This window comes from Oncorhynchus gorbuscha, linkage group LG19 (genome assembly GCF_021184085.1).
Source record: "Oncorhynchus gorbuscha isolate QuinsamMale2020 ecotype Even-year linkage group LG19, OgorEven_v1.0, whole genome shotgun sequence".
Taxonomy (NCBI): domain Eukaryota; kingdom Metazoa; phylum Chordata; class Actinopteri; order Salmoniformes; family Salmonidae; genus Oncorhynchus; species Oncorhynchus gorbuscha.
The window spans coordinates 27,523,252-27,547,251 of NC_060191.1; the positions used below are offsets into that span (position 1 = coordinate 27,523,252).

A 24,000-nucleotide genomic window follows, 5' to 3' on the forward strand; every position below is an offset into this window, starting at 1 on the left:
ACCCTCTATAACCACTGTGCTTATTATTTGACCCGGCTGGTCATCTATGAACATTTGAACATCTTGAAGAACGATCTCGCCTTTAAATGGCCATGTACTGTTATAATATCCACCGGCACAGGTCAAGGCAGAGATGGCGTGACCTTCCAGAGAGGACAGGTGGTGGCAGAACTCTCCCCTTGAGCGGTTTTATTTGGGAGGGATTCAATACGAGGGAACAACACATACAATGACGTAAACTATGTACTGTTATAATCCCTACACAGCCAGAAGAGGACTGGCTCCCCCTCAGAACCTGGATCCTCTCTAGGTTTCTTGCCTTTCTAAAGGAGTTTTTCCTAGCAACAGTGCTTCTCCATCTGCAATGCTTGCTCTTTGGGGTATCAGGCTGGGTTCCTGTGTAAGCACTTCGTGACATCTGCTGATGTAAAAAGCACTTTGGAAATACATGTAATTGATTGATGGATTGATTGGATGTAAATGAATGAAACACAGGGCCACCGACAGACATGGTCAAACTAGTCTCTCGTCTCTGGCCGGAGAGAGCTGGCCTCAACTCTAGTAGAGAAGAGTAGAGTATAGAGAGGGAAGCATCATTAGTATGTCTAATGTGTCATTATGGGAGGCTAGCTCCAGGGGTTGGACCGCAGCTGTCACACAGCATCATCTCAGGCTCTGACAGGCAGACACACACAGCTACACGGCCGCCGCATAAATTACAGCCAATTAAAACGCCCCGGCTGTGATGTGCCCGCTCCGCCGACCAGCCCGCGTGTCATCACATGTCAGGTGTGTGTGTGTTTGAGAGAGAGCGAGAGAGCGAGAGAGCGTGTTCTGTGTATTTGTACGTGTGTACATGTGCAGAAGGGGAATATAAAAGATCTTTGGCGTGTCATCCGGTGATGCAGGATGCAGGGAGACGGCAGGAAGACCAGAGAGACCAACTTGGTCCATCCATCGTCACATAACTCCCTTTCCTCCCCACCACCGCCACTACCAAACCCCTCCTATGACCTCTTCCCCTGCCAGCCAAAAAGCCCCGGGGGTGTGTGCAGTGAGTGAGGGGGTGAGTTCCCAGCCCTGCCTTGGCATGTACCTGGGCTCGTGGTGCCCGCTGGTGGTATGGGTGACAGGGGAGTGGAGGTGACTGAGAGTGTCTCTGGCAGGCCTAACCCTGCCTGGCCCCTGGAAACATCCAGCCAAACTCACAAGCCCCTCTCTCTCTCTCGCCGAGGCACTAATGAAAGACAAGTGAGCTGGACTAAACACACTAATGCACACATACACACAACACACACACATCCTGGCTTTCTCAAAAAAGGTCACTTTATAGCATCTGACTCAAAGGGCTAAGGCGGAGCGTGACGGTATCGGCCTGGACGGGTGACAGCGATGTCATACGTCTGCCTCCCAGGCTGTTTTCTCTCTCTGGAACATGGGGAGGAATAGAAGCCTGCCAGCTGGGTGTCTTAAGCAGAGGCCCACTTGACCTTAGGAAAGTAGCAGCGGAATACGGGGGAAATATAGGATGTTTTGGTAATCACCATTTCTAAAGCAGCTGCTGCTGGGTTAATTATTATGTCACGTCTCTCGCTCTTTGCCTCTCTTTCTCCCTCTCCCTGCCCTTCTCTCGCTCGCTCGCTCTCTCGCTCTCTTTTTATAAATATCTGTAGCTCTCTTTCTTTCTCTCTTTTTACATATCTCTCTCTCTTTTTTTATGTCCCCCCCCCCCCCCCGTCTGTGAGAGTATCATCAGCCGGAGCCCTGATCCAAACAGTTGCGACAGGTCAACGGGAGAGTGGAGATATGCCTTGCAGAACAGAGACCCACGAAGGTCCCGCCACATCTTTCACCGTTATAACATCACTCCCTACCAGCGGAGGCTGGTGGGAGGAGCTATAAGGAGGACTGGCTCATTGTAATAGAATGGAATCAATGGAGCGGATTGAAGTATGTGGTTCCCATATGTTTGATGTGTTTCATACCATTCCATTGCCGCCATTACAACGAGCCCGTCCTCCTATAGCTCCTCCCACCAGCCGTCACATCTCCCTACATATAGAACACACACTGCCCCAGATACAGCTTTTTTACAATATAAAGTACATCTTGTGCTCGTACACACACACACACACACACACACACACACACACACACACACACACACACACACACACACACACACACACACACACACACACACACACACACACACACACACACACACACACACACACAACTTTAATGCATCTCCCTTTCGTTATTTATGCCCCTGTCAGTCTGGCCAGTTGTCCTGTCTATCAATCATCTTCTGCCAGATGGTGTGTGTGTGTAGGCGTGCGTGCGTGTGTGTGTGTGGCCACCTCAGGGGCCAGTCCCTCTGGTAGATCCAGTCCAGTGACGCCAGCCCACCACACGTGATATGAGCTGTCAATCAGCGAGCCAAAAAAGGGCTGCTCAACATCTCTTGGCATCTGGCCTTTCCTCTAAACACATGATCCCGAGGCGTGTTTATCATCATCCCTACTGCCCTTCTGACTGTCTCCCCTTCTCATCACAGCAATGACAGGCTACTCACAAAACACCGAATAGAAACATATCTGAATATTATAGTAGTGTTTGTGAAAAGGGTGACTTTTATGCCAGAGGGTGACTTTACAGTCATTAAAGATATCTTGTCAGAGTAGCAAACAATGAGTGGACGTTCCTTCTGTTTTCTTGATGTTATTTTGTGTCCAGGTCATGTGCCCAGTTCGCTAAACATACTTTCCTATCTATTTAAAGGACCTACGGTTGTTTGACAGCTCTGCCCTGGCTCTTACCTGTGGGGTCCAGTAGGGGGTTGGCGGCGCCCCAGCGGTGGTAGAGTGTCGCCAGGTCATTGGAGTTGCAGCTCTTCAGGAAGCTGAGGATGTCCACGGGCAGCTCTGGTGTCTCCACCCCCCGTGCCTCCTCCTGTTTCACCTCTGCACGCTGGGCTGAGGAGGAGGAGGAGGTGGAGGATACCTGGACAGCGCTCCCATGTGTCTGGGAGTGGGAGGCTTGGCCTGCCGTGGTGGTGTTGTGGGCTGGGCGCTCTGCCCTGGGTCTGCCCTGGGACTGCAGGTGAGACTGGGTGTGGGACTGGGAGCTCCTGGGCTTGGGCTTGGGCTTGGGCTGGGGCTGAGGCGAGCTCCTGGCTCTGCTGTACTCTGCAAGGCCATGTTTGCTGGACAGCATGAATCCCAGGCCTTCCCGAGGCAACATGTACCTTTCCACCAGCCTGGTGGTTCCTCCGACACTGGGGCTAGGGGCTGAGGGTCGCTGGGGAGCCCCGGCTGCAGTGCTCTTCTCCAGGGAGCCGGTCGAGCAGCCTCCCCGTGGGTAGATCTCCACCCTGGGCCTAGAGTTGGAGCGAGAGCGCTGGCCCTGATCCGGCACAGCCTCGCCTCTCTGTCTGCTGCTGCCTGCCCTGGGAGGCCGCACACTCTGGGGGCCTGAGGCAGAGGAGGAGGAGGAAGAGGTGCTGGGTTGACTGGCTGCCCTGTCCCTGCTGTCTTTCTTCTGGCCCCCATTCAACGATGGGGGGCGTGTGCGGGGGGTGCGCACCACAGGGGGCAATGGGGGACACTCCCTCCCATCCAGAGCGGGAGGAGGGCCCGTGCGTCTCCTGGAGGACGAGCCCTCTCGGGGGCCCTTGAAGCTATTCTTCAGGAGGGCCCATTTGGGGGCCAGGGCGCTGCTGTTGATGCGATGGGCGACGGTCTGGTGCATCCACAGCACCTCCAGGTAGTGGGTGGAGTGGGAGCAGTAGGAGCACTTATGACTGGGCAGGCCCTTCTGCTGAAGAGCTGAGGAGGCCGGGCCCCTGTGACCCTCGGCTCTCACACACAGGTCCAGAGGAGCAACACGGTGAGAGTCAGTGGGTGAACTGCTCTCGGCGGTGCATTTGTCTCTCGACGGTCGGGCAGAGAGGTAAGGGTGGGGGGCAGAGGCTTGAGCAAGCCCGTGGAGGAGAGCCCTCTTCAGCTTGGGGAAGCTACTGGGGGTGCCTCTCTCAGAGCTGGAGCTGGGGTCGGGAATAGGTTGGCCGTCACTGGTGTGCTGGAGACGTAGATGGGACAGGAAGGCAGAGGACTCTGTGCTGACAAAGTCACACAGGCTGCAGACGTAAGGCTTCTCATCTGTGGAAGGAAAAACAGAACAGAGATGGTTTGGTCACTTCTCTGAAACATTCAACAAGTGGTGGGAAAAGCATTCAATTGTCATACCGGAGTAAAAGTAAAGATACTTGAGTCATTTTCTATAAATAAGGTAAAAGTGAAAGTCACCCAGAAAAATATGAGTAAAAGTCAAAGTATCTTGTGTAAAAAGTAATACATTTTGAGTAAAAAGTAAATGCATCATTCTTTATATTGTATTAAGCAAACCAGATGGCACAAAGATATTTTATTTACATTTTCTTACGGACAGCCAGAGGCACACTCCAACACTCAGGCATTATTACAGACACTAGCTAATAGAGCCATGACTACAACGAACTCTTTCACATCAGGTAGCTCAAGCTAGCAATAAAAATCAGATTTTTAAAAAAACATATAAAACAGCACCTTGTGGCACAAAGAGACACACCGTACATTGTAAACGTGTGATGGTGGAGCAGTGTACATTTGTATAGCGCACAATGTCCCGTGTGATGTGTTGTTATATTAATGATGTAGACAATGTTTTTGTTGCCATCTGTTGTTTTTATTTATTTTTATTTTACCTTTATTTAACCAGGCAAGTCAGTTAAGAACAAATTCTTATTTTCAATGACGGCCTGGGAACAGTGGGTTAACTGCCTGTTCAGGGGCAGAACGACAGGTTTGTACCTTGGCAGCTCTGGGGTTTGAACTCACAACCTTCTGGTTACTAGTCCAACGCTCTAACCACTAGGCTACGCTGCCGTTATTCCTGTTTGGATGCCAGGAAGAGGACAGGCTGCCCGGGCAGCAGCTAATGTTGATGAATACAGCGGTTGTGTTATTCCTGTTTGGACACCAGGAAGAGGACAGGCTGCCCGGGCAGCAGCTAATGTTGATGAATACAGCGGTTGTGTTATTCCTGTTTGGACGCCAGGAAGAGGACAGGCTGCCCGGGCAGCAGCTAATGTTGATGAATACAGCGGTTGTGTTATTCCTGTTTGGATGCCAGGAAGAGGACAGGCTGCCCGGGCAGCAGCTAATGTTGATGAATACAGCGGTTGTGTTATTCCTGTTTGGATGCCAGGAAGAGGACAGGCTGCCCGGGCAGCAGCTAATGTTGATGAATACAGCGGTTGTGTTTAGTGAGTCCGTCCAGATCAGAGGTAGTAAGGGATGACAAAATGTTATTTTGATAGGTGCGCGAATTGGACCCTATCGCTCCCCCGCCTGAGCACTCAAAATGTGACGAGCACTTTTGGATGTCAGGGTTAAATGTACGGTATGAGTAGAGTACATATTCTCCTTAGGAATGTAGTGGAGCAAAAGGAAAAGTTAACAACAAAAACAAGTAGTAAAGTAAAGTACAGATACGCCGCCGCCCCCCCCCCAAAAAAAATGAAAAAAGCGAAGCCAGAACCAGAGAGCCTGCCTCAGCGGTTAGTGGTTAGAGCGTTGGACTAGTAACCGGAAGGTTGCAGGTTCAAATCCCCGAGCTGACAAGGTAAAAATATGTCATTCTGCCCCTGAACAGGCAGTTAACCCACTGCTCCTAGGCTGTCATTGAAAATATGAATTTGTTCTTAACTGACTTGCCTAGTTAAATAAAGGTAAAAAAAATTAAAATCTGCCTAGAGATTTGCTTGAAATAGTAACAGACAAGTTGAATTGAGTCATGTTCCATGAAAAAGGGGGTGTTGTGCTTCCTCATGAACAATTGGTGGCAGTGTTGGCCTAAATACCAAACAGTAAGAACATATGGAGAGAATCTGAATTGATTCCTTGCCTCTTTCTCAAAACCAATTGGAGCACGAGGTCACCCAGACAGCTGATGAAACTGAGGGTTTGCACAACCGAAGAATTTCTGCTCAAACTGCCAGAAACCATCTCAGGGAAACTCATCTGCGTGCTCGTCATCCTTACCAGGGTCTTGACCTGACTGCAGTTTGGTGTCGCAACCTACTTCAGTGGGCAAATGCTCACCTTCGATGGCCCTGGCCACGCTGCATGAGGCAAAATGGTGGTCACACCAGATACTGACTGGTTTTCCTACCTAAGTTATTTGTGATCAACAGATGCATATCTGTATTCTTAGTCATGTAAAATACAGAGATTAGGGTCTATTTCAATTGACTGATTTCCTTATCTGAACTGTAACTCAAGTGAAATCGTTGAAATTGTTGCATGTTGCGTTTAAAATGGTTTGTAGAGTGCAGTAGTCAATGTTCGCCACACGGTGGCATATACACAGAGTCCCCCTCTGAACACACATAAACAGAACCCCACCAATCTGTCACACACAAACATGAATACAAAAACACTCACACACCCACACTACTCCAGAGCATTGATCCCCCACCTCTCACTCTCTCATACAGGAAGAAACACAAACACACACACAAATGTTCAGTAATACTTCCTGAGGCCCCTTACGGCGGCAATCAGCAGTTGAAACAATAACAACGCGTGCTCCTCGCCCCTGGAGATGGGACTGGAGATATGCAACCACTCTCAAATTCATAGACAGAGCAATGGATGCCAGGACTGACCATGCAGGACATCAAAATGACGTTTTGACGCTATAGTGTGTATTTAAGTTTATTTTCTTTACAAACATTAGAGTCAAGCAAACTTATATTTTGGGTTATGCTGGGGTACCGGAGTTGAACTAAGCTCATGGGGCATTTATAAGTTACGTCCTTCAATTAGCATTACAACAATGGATGTAGCAACTCCAGATTGACCCCTTTAATTAAGAAGGATGTGCCAGTGCCTTCTGATGTACAAGAACTCCCTTGCCCACCGAAACAAATGGACACACACACACACACACACACACACACACACACACACACACACACACACACACACACACACTTTGTAATTAGAACATGCCACTGCCATCTGCTTTTCATTTGACTTCCCTATTGTCCACATACTGCAGTGGCTAACACCCAGCCAGGGTTGAGCTGGAGGCTAATCCGTGTGTGTGTGTGTGTGTGTGTGTGTGTGTGTGTGTGTGTGTGTGTGTGTGTGTGTGTGTGTGTGTGTGTGTGTGTGTGTGTGTGTGTGTGTGTGTGTGTGTGTGTGTGTGTGTGTGTGTGTGTGTGTGTGTGTGTGTGTGTGTGTGTGTGTGTGTTTTTTGCATTTGACATTTTAGTCATTTAGCAGACGCTCTTATCCAGAGCTACTTACAGTTTGTGCGTTCATCTCAAGATAGCTAGGCGAGACAACCACACATCTCAGTCGTACATAGTTGGCTTCTTTATTGAGGAGAAATGTACCGTCACATAAGTCTGTACCAGTAGGTGGTGTGCATGTCTGTGTTTGAGAAGGGGAAAGAACCTGGTTCCCATAGAGCTGTCGGTGGCAAAACCTGCTTTGCTGCCAAGGGGATAACGAGGGGAGGGGGGGGATAACATCCATCTGACATAAACAAACACTGGCTGGGATATCCGCCGTTAACTGCACTCCTCCCTCGCTCCTTCGCTCCCTCCCTCCCTCCCACTCAGCAGTCAAGGCAATCAAGACTGACACTGTAGCTCCTCTCCTCTACATGTGCTGCAGACATACAGGTGATCCTGGAACCCAGAAACCAAATCATCCTTGCGCTCGCCAGTCTGTCGCAAGAGGCTAACAATTGGGTGGGACTAGGAGACTAGATATCCAGCGCCTACAGTAGCCATACAAACATTCTAAAACGTACATTACTCAGCCATTTAGAAAGCCGATCCACACTTCATAGGTAACGGCCTGAAAATGATCATGTTCTCCTGTACAGTATGTACTATAGATAGTAAATAGGTTAAAAACAAGGCCTTGAGATGCCGTCTCTGTCACCTCACCTCCATGGACCTGATCACCCGAGCGGCACACTCCCGCAGCCATTCAGTCATGTTCCTTGGCACTTCCAAACTATAAACAACACCGTCAACACCGCAGACCTTGAATGAACCCCCGATTTGAGCGACTTAGGGACCGATTCAATCCAATCCGCTTTAAGCAACATCCGCCTATCTGATGTTTTGACGGTGTCGGAGTTGAAAGGCGTAAGGGCTGTCAAATCCACGAGAGGCTCACGGTACACCTAAAGCGGACATGGCCATTGGTTGCACGGAGTCGCATTAAGAGAAATCTTGCAGCCATGCAGCCTTGTTAACTGGAATGTGAGATGGTAATCTACACCCTCATTAGGCTGATAAATCCTTATTATTTTGTTTCATGATTTTAAATTTTGAGCCTCATTATTTCTATACAACTGTCTCGCTGTGAACTTCTATTGCGAGTGGGACTGGTGTGGCTTCGTGACAATGGTCACATTTGACAGCTCCAACGCGGTTCCACCTCCGACACCTCCAAAACATCAGCTATGCGCTTATCGCCGGTTGACACGTGATCTGATTGAATCTAGGCCTTTGCTCACCTTCCAACCAGATCACCTGTGTCAGTACACTCATGTGAAGTCTGGGAGTGTGTATGTGTTTGTGTGTGCACATGCATTTATTTGACCAAGTATGTTGACTCACAATACATTTCTCATTTACAGCAACAACCTGGGGAAGAGTTACTGAGCAGAGGAATGGGATGAATGAGCCAATATTGGAAGCTGGGGAAGATTAGGTGGCCATGATGGTATGAGGGCCAGATTGGGAATTTAGCCAGGACACTGGGGTTAACACCCCTACTCTTATGATAAGTGCCATGGGATCCTTAGTCACCACAGAGAGTCAGAACACCCGTTTAACATCTCATCTGAAAGACAGCGCCCAACACAGAGCAATGTCCCCAATCACTGCCCTGGGGCAGTGGGAGACTTTTTGTTTTAGACCAGAGGAAAGAGTGCCTTCTACTGGCCCTCCAACACCACTTCCAGCAGCATCTGGTCTCCCAACCAGGTACAACCCTGCTCAGCTTCAGAGGCAAGTCAGCAGTGGGATGCAGGGTGGTATGCTGCTGGTGCATGCTAGGTGTGTGTGTCCTCTGAGAGTATGTGTGTTCATTAGTAGTGTCTCTATAAATAACAAATCCCTGAGACGTGGGGGAGCAGGAGAGGCATCAGGGTGGCTGGATGGCGTCAGCGGGGATTAGGTAACTAGCCAGTGGAACATAGGGCGTCCTCTGCCCTATCTATACCCTCTACCAGGCCCTGTTACCTGACTGTCTGACAGGGGATCTGAGGTAGCTCTTTCCACCTTCTCCTCCCTACTTAATCCTCCACCCCCCTCCCCCTCTCTCCTCCCTCTCTGCAGATGACTTTGTCAACCACTTTGAAAAGAAGACTGACGTCATCCGCTTCTCATTCACTCAGCCTATTGAGTCCAGTGGTCCCACTGAACAACCCTATGCCTTGACTGCGTTCTTCCCTCTCTCTCCAGATGAAACCCTGCAACTAGTGAGGTCCGGCTGCCCAACAACCTGCCCACTTGACCCCATCACCAGGTGACGTGGAGAGGATCTCTATCTGCAAGTACTCTCACTACTGGTGTCCCCCAGGGCTCGGTTCTAGGCCCTCTATACCAAGTCACTCGACTCCATCATATCCTCTCATGGTCTCTCCTATCATTCAACTACTCAACTACTTTTATCCTTCCCCCCTTCTGACACCCATGTGGCGAAACGCATCACTGCGTGCCTGGCAGATATCTTAGCTTGGATGTCAGCCCACCACCTCAAGCTCAACATCAACACGGTGTGGCTGCTCTTCCTCCCGGGAAAGGCCTTCCCGCTCCAAGACCTCTTCATCACAGTTGACAACTCCACGGTGCCCCCCGCCCCGAGAATGCAAAGAACCTTAGCAAGACCCTGGACAACACCCTGTCGTTCTCTGGAAACGTCAAAGCAGTGACTCGCTCCTGCAGGTTCATACTCTACAACATCCGTAGAGTACGACCCTACCTCACACGGGAAGTGGCGCAGATCCTAAACCAGGCACTTGTCATCTCCTGTCTGGACTATGCTGTTGGCTAGGACTCTGCTTGCGCCTTCAAACCCCTGCAACTTATCCAGAATGCTGCAGCCCGCCTGGTGTTCAAACTTACCAAGTTTTCCCGTGTCACTCCGCTCACTCCACTGGCTTCTTGTCGAAGCTCGCATCCACTACAAGACCATGGTACTTGCCTACAGAGCAGCAAGAGGAACTGCCCCTCTCTACCTTCAGGCTGTACTCAAACCTTACACCTCCAACCCGAGCACTCCATTCTGCCACCTCAGGTGCCTTGACCCTCCCAGTAGGACAGCAGAGTCCCTGCCCATCTTCCCGAAAACATCTGAAACCCTACCTCTTCACAGAGTATCTTAAATAATCCCACAGCACTCCCCTCTCACAGCACCCCCCCCATAAAAAAGGTTTTGTGAACTTTCCCCCCTCCCCTTACTAGCTCGGACTTTGCTGATAGCTATTTTATTGAAGAAAAAATGTACTTACTGTGGTTGTCCCACCTAGCGATCTTAAGATGAATGCACTAACTGTAAGTTGCTCTGGATAAGAGCATCTGCTAAATTACTCAAATGTAAAAATGTGGCCATCACTGCCACGGCCTGCGTCCTGTTCATTTGGCATCAAATGGGAAAAAGACTGACTGAAACAGGGAGGACCTACCTGTCTTGTCCAATAAGAAATGCTCATTTTCATTTTCAGTTGTAGAACATTTAAGAATGTATTTCATTGTGTAACCTAATGAACATGACCCTGAGTTCTGTTTTAAACAAACTGCAATGAGGGAGTAAAAAAAACATGCTCACTCAGAATCCATTGCTGTGATCTTAAAATCTCCTCAATCTCTCATTAGCCTGGTCCCAGATCTGTTGGTGCTGTCTTGCCAACTCCTATGGTCATTGTGATGACAAACATGTTGAGTTGTCTATCCTGCACTAACAGTTCTGGAACCAGGAACCCATGGCTCTGACTGTACAAGTTAATATTCTTGATGTTCTCATACATTGGATGTTATGTGCAGTAGCCTAAGGGACATGATAAGTAAGATCCATTCTCTGCATACTAACTGACTAAGTAAATGTTCCTGTCTGAGGATTTAGTACATGAATGACAAAACAGGAAGTTCACAACAGACATGAAAAGGTGTTGTTTTCTTTTTTTCTTGTGTGTGGACAGTACGGCGAACAAAAAACTTTCTCTTTTCTTTCTTTGGTCTAGTGAAGTTGCGTGTTCTCGTGCTATTTCTCTATTTCTCTCTGCTCCATTTTCAAACACTCTCGTGTTAAAAGCCGAGGGGGGAGAAAAAGGACAGATTTCTTTTAATGTAAAAAAAAGAAAAGAAAAAGGAGAGCAAAAACATATTCACACAGATAAAATGGGGGGGTTTCCTGAGACAGGAAAAGCTGAAATAGCACACTGCTCGAGCACGAAGAAAAGCTACTTCTATTTCTGACATTCTAAACCGCCAGGGAAGAGAGTGAAAGAGTAAGCTCTGATTCTTAACTGTGTATGAAAACATGATAAGCAGAGACATATTTTCAACAAGTTAGTGCCAACACTGACACCCACTCAAATACCTGTCTGTACCCTACTGAAGAACATACATACCAAGCCATCTTGAATCTTAAAGCAAACAAGATCTATATGTTTATCATTATTTGTTCCCAGCGTTTATTGCTCAAAGGGGTGAAGAAATGATAGGCATTCCAGAAATTCCATCTCCATTGTAAAGCCACTTTCAAAGCATAAGCTTTCATCAAACCACCCACTGACTTTTCATCTTGGTCTGCTTTTGTCAACCGTCTTGTTGTTTTCAACAGTAGCTTGAACACAAATGAGAATATAATGACCTGACATGATACAGTCTATCATCTTGTTTATGTAAAGCACACTCAAAAACAGATCCTGAGCAGTTCCGACTATCGCCACAGGGTGGCTCATGTCCCCACTCCATGTGGGGCTGAGTTGACGAGATGGAATCACAATGATAGGGATCTCACCAACAGATGTTTGCTAATGGGAGACTGTCAGGAACATGGGCCTTGAAAGAGCTTGAAAAGGAATGAGCTCCTACAGCATGCTTAACATAGTCCTTACATTGAAGCTTATCTCTTGGACCTGTTGAGAACAGAGCTAAATATCTTGCTGTTGTCAGAGAAAGGGTTTGTTCACATTCTATTTCCTCTCAAATATTGCCCAATTCCCCCCTCACTAATCCAACTACGGTCACACGACAGAGGGCTTAAATTAGGGTCAGTAACTACTTAAATAACAGTCGAGGTATGTTCACTAACCTGTCAGTGGGACTGCGTTGGCAGTGCCCATCTCAGGGGCGTCCTCTCCCAGGGTGGAGGCTGGTGGTGAGTTCCCGTACCCAGGGGTGCTGGGCCTGCTAGGGGAGCCTGATTCGGGATCACTGGTGGATCCCCAGCGGTCCCCTCCTTGCCCTGCCCTGTTGTCCCCTCCGGACCCGGAACCCCTGCCCCCGTCTCGCCTCTGGTGGACCCGCTGGTGCACAATCATCTGGTGGCGGCTGCGGAACACCTTTCCGCACTCGAAGCACTCGGTGGACTTGGACTGGCTCTGCTGGGAAGAGGAGGACCGTCGGCCCTGGCGGGAGGAGGGACGGTACTCTGAGTCGCTCAGGCTCTCGGGAGTGTGCTCCCCAGGGGACGTGTGGTGGCTACTACCCCCTCCCCCGCTGGCGCTGCTGCGTCTCCCTGAACGTCGCTCCCTCTGCTGGCCCTCCAGGATGTAGTGGCTGCTCTCCTTCTCGTACACCACGGTCCCTCCAGCCAGGACCTCATCCCCTTCTCCACCTGCCTTTACACTGTATACCTCCACAGGCTCAAGAACCCTGCCCCGCGTAGCCAGCTGCCAGGCCTGGTAGCTACAAACTGGGTCCAGCTCGGGGATCCTCTGGCCTAAGTGCCTCTTCTCTTCCTGGGGTTTTTCTTCGACAGCTGGCCGGAGGCTGAGGTAGTCCAGGAGGCGCCTTTTGGCACCGAGAGAGTCCCCGTTATCGCTAGGTCTTCTCTGGCCCTGTGTCAGCTGCTTAGCCTGGCTGTGGATCTTCTCGTGGGCCTTCAGACTCTCTCGGTCATGGAACAGGTTTCCACACTTGGAGCAAACCTGGTAAAGGCTTGTGGAGGTCACATTGGTCTCTGGGTCTTGGACCACGTCGTTGATGGTGGCCGCGGCCTCTTGGGAGTCTGCCTTGGGTTTGCCCCGGCCGGAGGCCTTGGAGCCATTGTGGGTCTTCATGTGGCTCTTGAGGAACCAGGCTTCCCTGAAGCGGCGGCCGCACACCTGACAACAATGCTCAAGGACGCCTGCGTGTTTCTTCATGTGGGACTTAAGGAACCAGGCCTGTGTGAACACCTGGCCACACGTCTCACAGGGGAAGGCCCCATCAGTGACCTGAGTCCCTGCTTCTCCCTCCGTTGCCACTGCCTCCTGACTCACTGGGTTAGTCTCGTCCTCCATGTCGGCTGTGATGTGGACCTTCTCGATGTGACTGAGGAGTTGGTCCTCGCGCTGGGTCTGGTACCCGCACAGACGGCAGCAATATGGCCGCTGCTCAGAGCTCGACTTCTCCCTTTTGACGCTCCTCACCGCCGTCTTCCCTATTCCCTCTTCTGTGTTAGCGTCTCCGTTGACGACCCTGTTACAGGCCGAGCTGCTCTTCGTTGGACTGGTTCCACCATCCAGGCCCTCAGACACACCAACTTCAACTGACCCGTCCTCTTCCTCCTCTGGCCCCTCCTCCTCCTCGGGGTGGTGGCTAGTGAGCGTGCGCAGCTTGTGGCTGCGGATGTGGACCTTGAGGTTGCCCTTCTGGGAGGCGCGGTGGTCGCAGTAGGGGCACTTGTAGGGACGTGCGCCTGTGTGGCGCCGCATGTGCTGCGACAGAGAGCTCTGGAAGGGGAAGCTGCGGCCACACACGTTGCAGTCGTAGGCTGAGGCCTTGTCTTCTTCCCCCTCTTCTCCATCTCCTCGGTGGCTGGCTTGGCCTCCCTCCTCCCCCACCTCCAGCCCTCCCGCCTGAGTCTCCATGGCCTCCACTCCTCCTCCTCCGCTCTCTCTGGGGTTCATGGTGCTAAGCCTCCCACTCCCACTCCCTGCCTGCGCTAGCTCGCTAACAGTGGATCTGCACTGCTATCTGCAGTAGCTCATCTAGCTCTAGCGTTCTCCGTCTGTATCAGCCAATCCCAATTCTATCTGTCCGTGCTCATCCACTGCCAACTGTAAGGGTGCATCCAGTGTTATTTAGCCCGTGTTCAACAGTCTTTTGCCATCTATCTTCAGTATGCCATCTATCTGTCTTCATTCATGCCCTGACAGTCAGTGAATCCAACACTGTCAATGTCTCTGTACCTGCTATACGGCCCTTTAGCTTACACAGCACTATCGAGAATCGTACATCTCTGGGTACCGTACACTGTGTCAGAAGGAATCAGTCATGGTATATGGCAACACATTAACAAGCTCTATCTCTGGCTGACACTGTTACTCCATGTCTCCTCTCCTGTTCAGTTCACTGGCTGGCCTTTCTTTGGCTTTATTTTTCAGCATATCAGCAGCTTCCAGGTTGCATCACTCTCTGTGAGCTCTCTGCACAGCCTGTGCAGATCCTCACCCTGAGAGAGAGAGAGAGAGAGAGAGAGAGAGAGAGAGAGAGAGAGAGAGAGATCAAATGAAATTGAGTACTCACTAATTCTGATAAATGTTTCTAAATGTCTTTTATATCTTATTGAATTGTCAATAATCAACATAGTTATTTTGGCAATACAGAAAAGGAGAGAGAGCGAGAGAGACAGAACAAAGAGACAGCGTTAGCATAGCCAAAGCATACCACTTCACCCACAGTGATCCGTTACACATTTGCATATTCATAACTCCAGGTATGTGTCAGAGCATGCCGCACGTGTGTAGGTTTCTATGTAAGTAGCGTGTGTTTGGGGTGATATCATATGTAGGTCTGTTGAAGTGTCAGACAGAGAGGGCCACATTGTGTGTGATTGTGCATGGCGCTGCCACAGACGCCACTCCAGCTGAGTTGACACTTTGCACACAATCGCACCGCAGTGCAACGTTCATTCACATCAGCAGGATCAGCACCAGCAGCCTGAGCCTAGCCACCATATTCCCCACGCCCGCTTCAACTGACACTATCACATGGCAGGGATCTTAAGCACACAACAGGAAGTGGCTCTTTCTACTCTTCCAGAGTAAAGAGAGAGAGAGAGAGAGAGCGAGAGCGAGAGATCATTTATGAGTTGCTTTACACTCTCTCTCATGTCTCAATCTCACTGTTGCAAGTTCCACAATTCTGAATGTGGACTCAACAAAAGCCCAATTGAAGTGCAGGACACATACCAACAAAGGAAAAAGGCACCAACTAATGTGAACCTTTTTACCCCGAAAAGCCCCTTACTGTATTCAGATTCATTTCAATTTGAAAAGATACCAGAAGAGACTAAAAGGAATAACACATAGAAAGGGAGAATGATAGGAGTGAGTTGGAGTTATGAGGAAGGATGATTGACAGCATGATTACAGGTTATTACATCATCCACAGCTCACCGGGCTGAGTGACTGACTATCGTTATAAGTGTATAATCGAGGATGAGGTGGGAAATGACGGGCTATCAAAACGCACACACACACACACACACACACACACAGCCATCACAGTGATTAAATGGTGTTGCTTTAACACGGGGAGAGTACAACACCATTTGTCAGTTTAACTGTGCCTGTGCAAGTTATCACAAAGCAGTTCTCATCTGCTGCACATGGACATCATACGGATTGAGCAATATGTCAACAGCAAGTCAGGCATGAATGCGATGTGTATTGAGGAAAGCCCATTGTACTTGTATCAGAGAGAGAGTACCTCAGACGCAAGATTTCACTGGTCCACATGTTACAAACATAAGCCGCTTAAAGTTAAAACCGGTTGAAGACTTTGGTTTCACCTCTATTCTGTGCTGAAGACAGTATGTTTCATTGAGGATTTACTGAAAGATTCAAGGTCTGAATGCCAGCCACAGCCTAAAATGCTAAACACTCACTGTTAAATAAGTGAGACAGTACAGGTGCATCAAAGCACTCTACCCTTCCCCTTAAGAGACTGCTGCCCCATGTACACAGCCATCGAACACTGGACACTTAAATAATGTTTACATACTGTTTTTACTAACTTTATATGGATATACTGTATTGTATTCATTGCTTATTCTATATACCTAGTGCTGTACACAACTTTTCTATTCATATCCTGTCCACACTGTCTATACACACCATTTATATACTCTGAGTGTACAAAACATTAGGAACACCTATTATTGAGTTGCACCCTTTTGCCCTCAGAGTAACCTAAATCCGTTGAGGCATGGACTCTACAAGGTGTTGAAAGCATTCCACAGGGATGCTGGCCCATGTTGACTCCAATGCTTCCCACAGTTGTGTCAAGTTGTCTGGATGTCCTTTGGATGGTGGACCATTCTTGATACACACGGGAAACTGTTCCGAGTGTTGCACTTCTTGATACAAACCGGTGTGCCTGGCGCCGGCTTCCATACCCCGTTCAAAGGCACTTCAATATTTTGCCTCGCCGATTCACACTGAATGGCACAAACCAACAAATCATGTCAGAATTGTCTCAGGGCTTTCAATGCTTCCCTTAACTTGTCTCCGCCTCTTCATCTACACTGATTGAAGTGGATTTAAAAAAGGTGACATGAATAATGGATCATCGCTTTCACCTGAATTCACCTTGTCACTCTATGTCATGGATAGAGCAGGTGTACCTAATGTTTTGTGCGCTCAGTGTTCTGATATTTCTTCATTTCTTGTTATCCTTTTTTTTTACTTTTTGGATTATGTGTGGACTGTTATTCTATTGCTAGATATTAGTGCAACGTAAGAATTTCTGCTGCATCTACAAATCTGTGTTCGCAACCAATACACTTTGATTTGATTTGATTAAAGTCAAGTCTAAGACAGAATGATTTTACTGGCAAAGCATTGAGCCTCAAAGAAAATATATTAGCAATCACAAAAAAAAACTAAGAGACTATAAACTTGACTAAATCACACAAGCCTTAAGCAAATTACATAAGGGTATTTCCATTGGTTTATGAAGTATTAAGTGATTCAAACTCATAATTCCTTTACCAAATTGGTAACGAAATTACCCAAAAATCAGTAACGGAATTACCGCAAATGAATTGGCTACAACGGGAAATCAGAGTAGTCACAAACTAGCTCTCTATCCTCCCTTCCACTGGTACACAGTTAAGTTCAGTTGATAACAACCCCTCTCTCTCAGCCTCTCTCTCCAGTTAATGTCACCTCTCCCAGCACTTACTGACACCTACCCATAAGGCACCTCTCTTTCCATTTAATGTAACCAGCATTTTCACCCACTAAGCAGTGGACGTGCATGGACATTGAAAAGTAGTTAAAATGTGGTCAGTCCCCACTGGAGTTGATGTTAATGTCCACAGACAGACGGGACTGGACCAAATCCGAACCTATTATAGACGTATGATTGACAAGTTTGGATAGTACAGCAGAATATTATTTTTTTATACGAGAACTACACTCGACTGTATTGTACGGAACTCTACTGTGCTCTACTGCACTTTACTGAACTCAACCCTGCATTACTCTACCCTACTCTAATCTATTCTACTCTACTGCCCTGCTGTGCTGTTTTGAACTGCACTGCACTCTACTGTGCTGTTTTGAACTGCACTGCACTCTACTGTGCTGTTTTGAACTGCACTGCACTCTACTGTGCTGTTTTGAACTGCACTGCACTCTACTGTGCTCTACTGTGCTGTTTTGAACTGCACTGCACTCTACTGTGCTGTTTTGAACTGCACTGCACTCTACTGTGCTCTGCTGTGCTGTTTTGAACTGCACTGCACTCTACTGTGCTCTGCTGTGCTGTTTTGAACTGCACTGCACTCTACTGTGCTCTGCTGTGCTGTTTTGAACTGCACTGCACTCTACTGTGCTCTGCTGTGCTGTTTTGAACTGCACTGCACTCTACTGTGCTCTGCTGTGCTGTTTTGAACTGCACTGCACTCTACTGTGCTCTGCTGTGCTGTTTTGAACTGCACTGCATTCTACTGTGCTGCGCTGTGATGTCCAAACTTGTGAAACATGAGGAGAATGAGATTCAGATACATAACTATGAATTTCTGTGCAGTACAGGTCATGTAATTCCGTTACCATAATTCCGTTACCGGGTGTATATCCACTTCAGGTACTGTAGTTCAATAAGAGGTTTTTTTTTCAAACTCAAGGTGCCATGTCATAGCTGACACCCCACTCTCTCTGCAGACATCTTTGAATTTTAATTCGGGGCAGATATTTAACAGAGCTTTTGGAAAACATGGTCGCATAAAAACCCGAGGGAGATTTTACCCCAACTCTGTTACACAAGTTTGCATCTGCACAGTTCTTCCAATAAATTTGTTTTTGTTGAATTTTCTGTAGCAATTGTTAAAAGTATTCCTTGTGCATAGAGTTGTACTTTGAAATCAATGGTTTTTGTTTGGCATCCGTTTTAAAGTCAAAGCGTCAATACCTTGGAATTGCCCATAAGGAATTCACATTGCTGGAAAGGACCGACAAGTAAACACCTAGATCTGAACAGATCTTCATTCTCCCACTTTTTCTTCCTTAATATCCCTCCTATCTGTCTCTTTCCCCATTTAGTCTGAGAGTGGTTACTATTTCTCCAGCCCCATTCCTCAGCTGTTTACCAAATCAGTGGTGGGGTGTTCACTTTGTTATTGTTCGAACTGCAGATTGCCCCTTCAATACTTCCTGGTTTATTTCTTCCTGTTTAAGTGTTAAAAAAAAGAGGATAATGATCTTATTTGTTATTAAATGGGGTTTGCTGATTGGGTAAGTTTTCAGCGAGCATTAAGCCTGTCATCCACCAGACGGTCACATGTCCAAATTAAACTGTAATGAGATTAGCCTAGCTGAAGGAGAAACAATGTGCTTCCCTCTCAACACAAAGTAAGAAAAAAATGACAAATTGGCTAATAGTGTGGACGTGTGTCTCTGTGGACGTGTGTCTCTGTGGACGTGTGTCTCTGTGGACGTGTGTCTCTGTGGACGTGTGTCTCTGTGGACGTGTGTCTCTGTGGACGTGTGTCTCTGTGGACCAAAAGTCCCCACAAGAATAGTAAACAAACAAAAATTTGACCAACTGAGGACATTTTGTTCATCCCCACAAGGTCAAATGCTATTTCTAGGGGGTTTAGGGTAAGGTAAGAATTAGTGTTAGGGTTACAATTAGGTTAAGGGTTAGAAGCTAGGGTTAGGTTTTTGGGTTAAGGTTAGGGTAAGAGTACAGGTTAGGGTTAGGTTTAGGGGTTAGGGAAAATAGGGTTTTGAATGGGACTACATTGTGTGTCTCCACAAGGTTAGCTGTATAAGATTTTGTGTGTGTGTGTGTGTGTGTGCGCGCACACGTGTTTGTCCAGAGGAACAATGTTACCATTCATTATTAGGACTTCTGTGATGAGTGTTACAGTAATGCAAAAACTACACCCACCACGGGTTTCTTGTCAAAGACTCGATTTCAACATGTCCACCCCCATTCCCCCCACCCTCATTCCCCCCACCCCGCTGACCCAAAAAGCTCCTCATAGCCTATGATAAGCCCAACCTTGAATTGAATGCCTTGACTGTCATGTAGCCCACTCCATCTTGCTAGCGTTGATCCCAACCCTGATACAGATGCATGGTTTGAGAAGGGATAAGTCCATTATACCGTAGCTCTATAATAGCTCTATACATGTGTCAGATATACCGATGCACTTTTAACATGTCGTACCATGAGTTTAAAACCCACATAAACCTTCCCAGCTGAGATAAAAAGAGTCTGTTAGTGGGGAGGAAGACAAAAACACATTTCCCCCCGCAAAAATGTTGAACTCAGGCAGCTGAAGGTCTAGCTGCTGTGCGAAACGAGGAAATCCGCTCCTATTTTTCTTCCCCCCATCGATCCGGAGCCCTTCAAAGAAAGGAGGCCTATTTCCATCTCAGATCTCAGGGAGGATCTTGGGACATCTGGAGCTGGTCTTGCAGCACATTCTTCCGTGTGTCAGGCAGGGAGAGAGGCGAGGGAGGAGGGCAAGAGGGTGAGGAGAGCGGAGCGCTGTAGCTGCACTCTCGTCGTTGTGATGGACGACACCGTCAGCCAGAGGGAGGGCTCTCAATCACAACAAACACCGTGAAGAGAGACGGAGATGTGCAACACACACATCTCCAAACACAGAGGAAGGAGGTGGAGTGATATGGCCGTTAAAGAAACACACTCCTTCCAAACCTCTATACGCTTTATTAAAACAAATGGCTCAGGGCCATTTCAGTGTGGGGCATCGTCAGCCCTGCTGTCTGTTGTAGCCTGATTGAGACACAGAGCACAGCATTTAAGAAGAACACATACGGAGAGAAAATGAAAAGTGGTCTGCTTATTCACAAATGCACAAAACCCGCACAGACACACGCACGCACACATGCCTGCACACGCACAGAGAAATGTAATTGCCAAACAGAGGGGTGCTTTTACAAAAGTTATCCACACAGATTTCTATGGGGTCCATGCACACTGAGATTTTAACACTGCTCCATACAGAGAGAGAGAGTAAGCTTTGAAAGTGACTGGTACATACTGAGAGCTTCACAGTCAGTCACATGTGTGCTTTGGGCATTAAACACAGAGAACTCTTTAAAATCACACTCACACACACACACACACGTTATAGAGACATGGGCTCATAAAGTGGACACATTCAGTGCTCAGGGCAGGACAGCAGTGGTGTGGACAGAGCCCCCGTCCCCTCGCCTCTCCCTCCATCAACCCCCAAGCCAGCAGATTCTCAGACCAATCAATAATCCATTATGAACAAACTGTGCTTCGCCTCCCCATTCCCGGCATGCAGACAAAGAGCCCTGCTGTAAGCCGTGTGATGGAGAGAACGAGAAGAAGAGAGGGATAAATAACGACAAGAAGACAGGGAAAGCACAGGCTATTACTTCTGCATGCAACTTTTTAGACAGTGGAGTTATGGTATCTGATGACTTTTGTATGTATGTATGGAGTGCATGTTAATGTACATGTATGAATGACCAATTGGTGTCCGCTGTAGCATACAAACACAAATCGAATCAATTTGATTCTCTGTAGCTTACTTTGTTGTTTAACTTTTCTTGTCATGCTCCCTGTTTATATAGCTGAATGTACTAGCTTGAATGACAATAATGAGGGCTTTGCGTAGTCCCAGTCCTGCTGTGTGTGTGCGTGTGCGTGTACGTGTGCGTGTGTATTTGTGAGCACTGCACTGTGTGTGGGTGGGACAGGCCCATTTAGTGTTTGGTTGGAGGGCAGCAGAGAAGTCCCACAGCCCAGCACCCTGTGGACTGGCTGGGCCTAGGCCTGGGACTGTCAAAGCAGGTCACGCTCACAGACAGGGAGACCAGCGGGGGGCTCACGGCGTCCATTGTCTCCCCCCCCCCATTCTCCGTCCCCTATACTCACCCCAACCATACCCCCCCACCCAACCCCAGCCACAGCCCCAACAGAAACCCACCATGAATGTGTCAGCAGAGACAAAACAATGGAGGGATCCTCTCTCTCCCCCCCCCCCTCTCTCTTTCTCTCTCTGGTTGTCTCGAGACCCTTGAGAGTGAGGTGGGAGGAGGGTGGTGGGTGGAAGAGGAGAGGGAGGGGGGGGGGGGGGGGGGTCTCTCTATTTATGTGAGAAGGGTCTTACAAATGAAAAGCACCCACTGCTTGGGTGTGTGTACGAGGGCTGTAGGAGGGTACGGGGACCAGAGCAGGTGTTTGGGTCAACAATGTCATGTTAGATTTCGGAGTGGGCCATGCTGCTGGGGTGACCGCATGGTCAACGAAAGGAGAGATGGGTTTTCAACAACAAAAAAACAGTTGTTCTGCAGTACCCGGCCTCCCACCACTAGAATCTGAAGTCAAATGTCTGTTTGCTGATGATCTGGTGCTTCTGTCCCCAACCAAGGAGGGCCTACAGCAGCACCTAGATCTTCTGCACAGATTCTGTCAGACCTGGGCCCTGACAGTAAATCTCAGTAAGACAAAAATAATGGTGTTCCAAAAAAGGTCCAGTTCCCAGGACCACAAATACAAATTCCATCTAGACACCGTTGCCCTAGAGCGCACAAAAAAAACTATACATACCTCGGCCTAAACATCAGCACCACAGGTAACTTCCACAAAGCTGTGAACAATCTGACAGTCAAGGCAAGAAGGGCCTTCTATGCCATTAAAAGAAACATAAAATTTGGCATACCAATTAGGATTTGGCTAAAAACACTTGAATCAGTTATAGAACCCATCGCCCTTTACGGTTATGAGGTCTGGGGTTCGTTCACCAACCAAGAATTCACAAAATGGGACAAACTCCAAATTGAGACTCTGCATGCAGAATTCTGCAAATATATCCTCTGTGTACAATGTAAAACACCAAATAATGCATGGTCGATGCCCGCTAATTATCAAAATCCAGAAAAGAGCCGTTAAATTCTATAACCACCTAAAAGGAAGCGATTCCCAAACCTTCCATAACAAAGCCATCACCTACAGAGATATAAACCAGCAAGCTGGTCCTGGGGCTCTGTTCACAAACACAAACAGACCCCACAGAGCCCCAGGACAGCAGCACAATTAGACAAAACCAAATCATAAGAAAACAAAAAGAGAATTACTTGACACATTGGAAAGAATTTACAAAAAAACAGAGCATGAATGCTTTGGCTCTAAACAGAGTGTACAGTGGCAGAATACCTGACTACTGTGACCGACCAAAAATTAAGGACATCTTTGACTGAGTACAGACTCAGTGAGCATAGCCTTGCTATTGAGAAAGGCCACCAAAGGCAGACCTGACTCTCAAGAGAAGACAGGCTATGTGCACACTGCCCACAAAATTAGGTGGAAACTGAGCTGCACTTCCTAACCTTCTGACAAATGTATGACCATATTAGAGGCACATATTTCCCTCAGATTACAGATCCACAAAGAAATCGAAAGACAAATCCAATTTTAATAAACTCCCATATCTATTGGGTGAAATACCACAGTGTGCCATCACAGCAGCAAGATTTGTGACCTGTTGCCACAAGAAAAGGGTCCTTCTGTAGCTCAGTTGGTAGAGCATGGCGCTTGTAACGCCAGGGTAGTGGGTTCGATCCCCGGGACCACCCATACATAGAATGTATGCACACATGACTGTAAGTCGCTTTGGATAAAAGCGTCTGCTAAATGGCATATATTATTATATTATTATTATAAGAACAAACACCATTGTAAATACAACCTATATTTATGTTGATTTATTATTTTCCCTTTTGTACATCATTACAACACTATATATCGACATAATATGACATTTGAAAAGTCTTAATTCTTTTGGAACGTGTGCGAGTGTAATATTTCCCATTATTGTTTATTTCCCTTTTGTTTATGATCTATTTCACTTGTTTTGGCAATGTAAACATATGTTTCCCGTGCCAATAAAGCCCCTTAAATTGAATTGTTCTGGACACTTTGGAATATGTTTGAGTTGTTCTCACATTTTTCTATTTTGCTTAGGGAATCATTGTCTACTTTGCTCATTGATAAAAATAAAACAAATCCTTAATTCTTAATTTTACTACATTCTTGTAAGACACCATACCAATTACCAAACAAACCAACTTAAAAACAACAGTATATATACTCTTAGAGAAAAAAAGGTGAAATCTAGAACCTAAAGGACAACCATTTGAAGAACCCTTTTTGATTCGAGGTAGAACCCTTTTGGGTTTGATGTAGAACCCTTCCCACAGAAG

General features: G+C 47.6%; 1 protein-coding gene across 2 annotated transcripts in view; it reads right to left on the reverse strand.

Annotated features, from left to right (window-relative positions):
* The window catches only part of LOC124005236 (zinc finger protein 516-like), a 59,960-nt gene that overhangs the window by 4,332 nt on the left and 31,628 nt on the right, over positions 1–24,000 (reverse strand). For both annotated transcript variants that reach the window (XM_046314302.1, XM_046314304.1), the window contains exons 2-3: positions 12,393–14,738; positions 2,823–4,163 (exon numbers count right to left, since the gene is read on the reverse strand). In XM_046314302.1, the coding sequence (XP_046170258.1) occupies positions 2,823–4,163; positions 12,393–14,193 (3,142 nt within the window). In that variant the 5' untranslated portion in view covers positions 14,194–14,738. The remainder of the gene's footprint in view (positions 1–2,822; positions 4,164–12,392; positions 14,739–24,000) is intronic.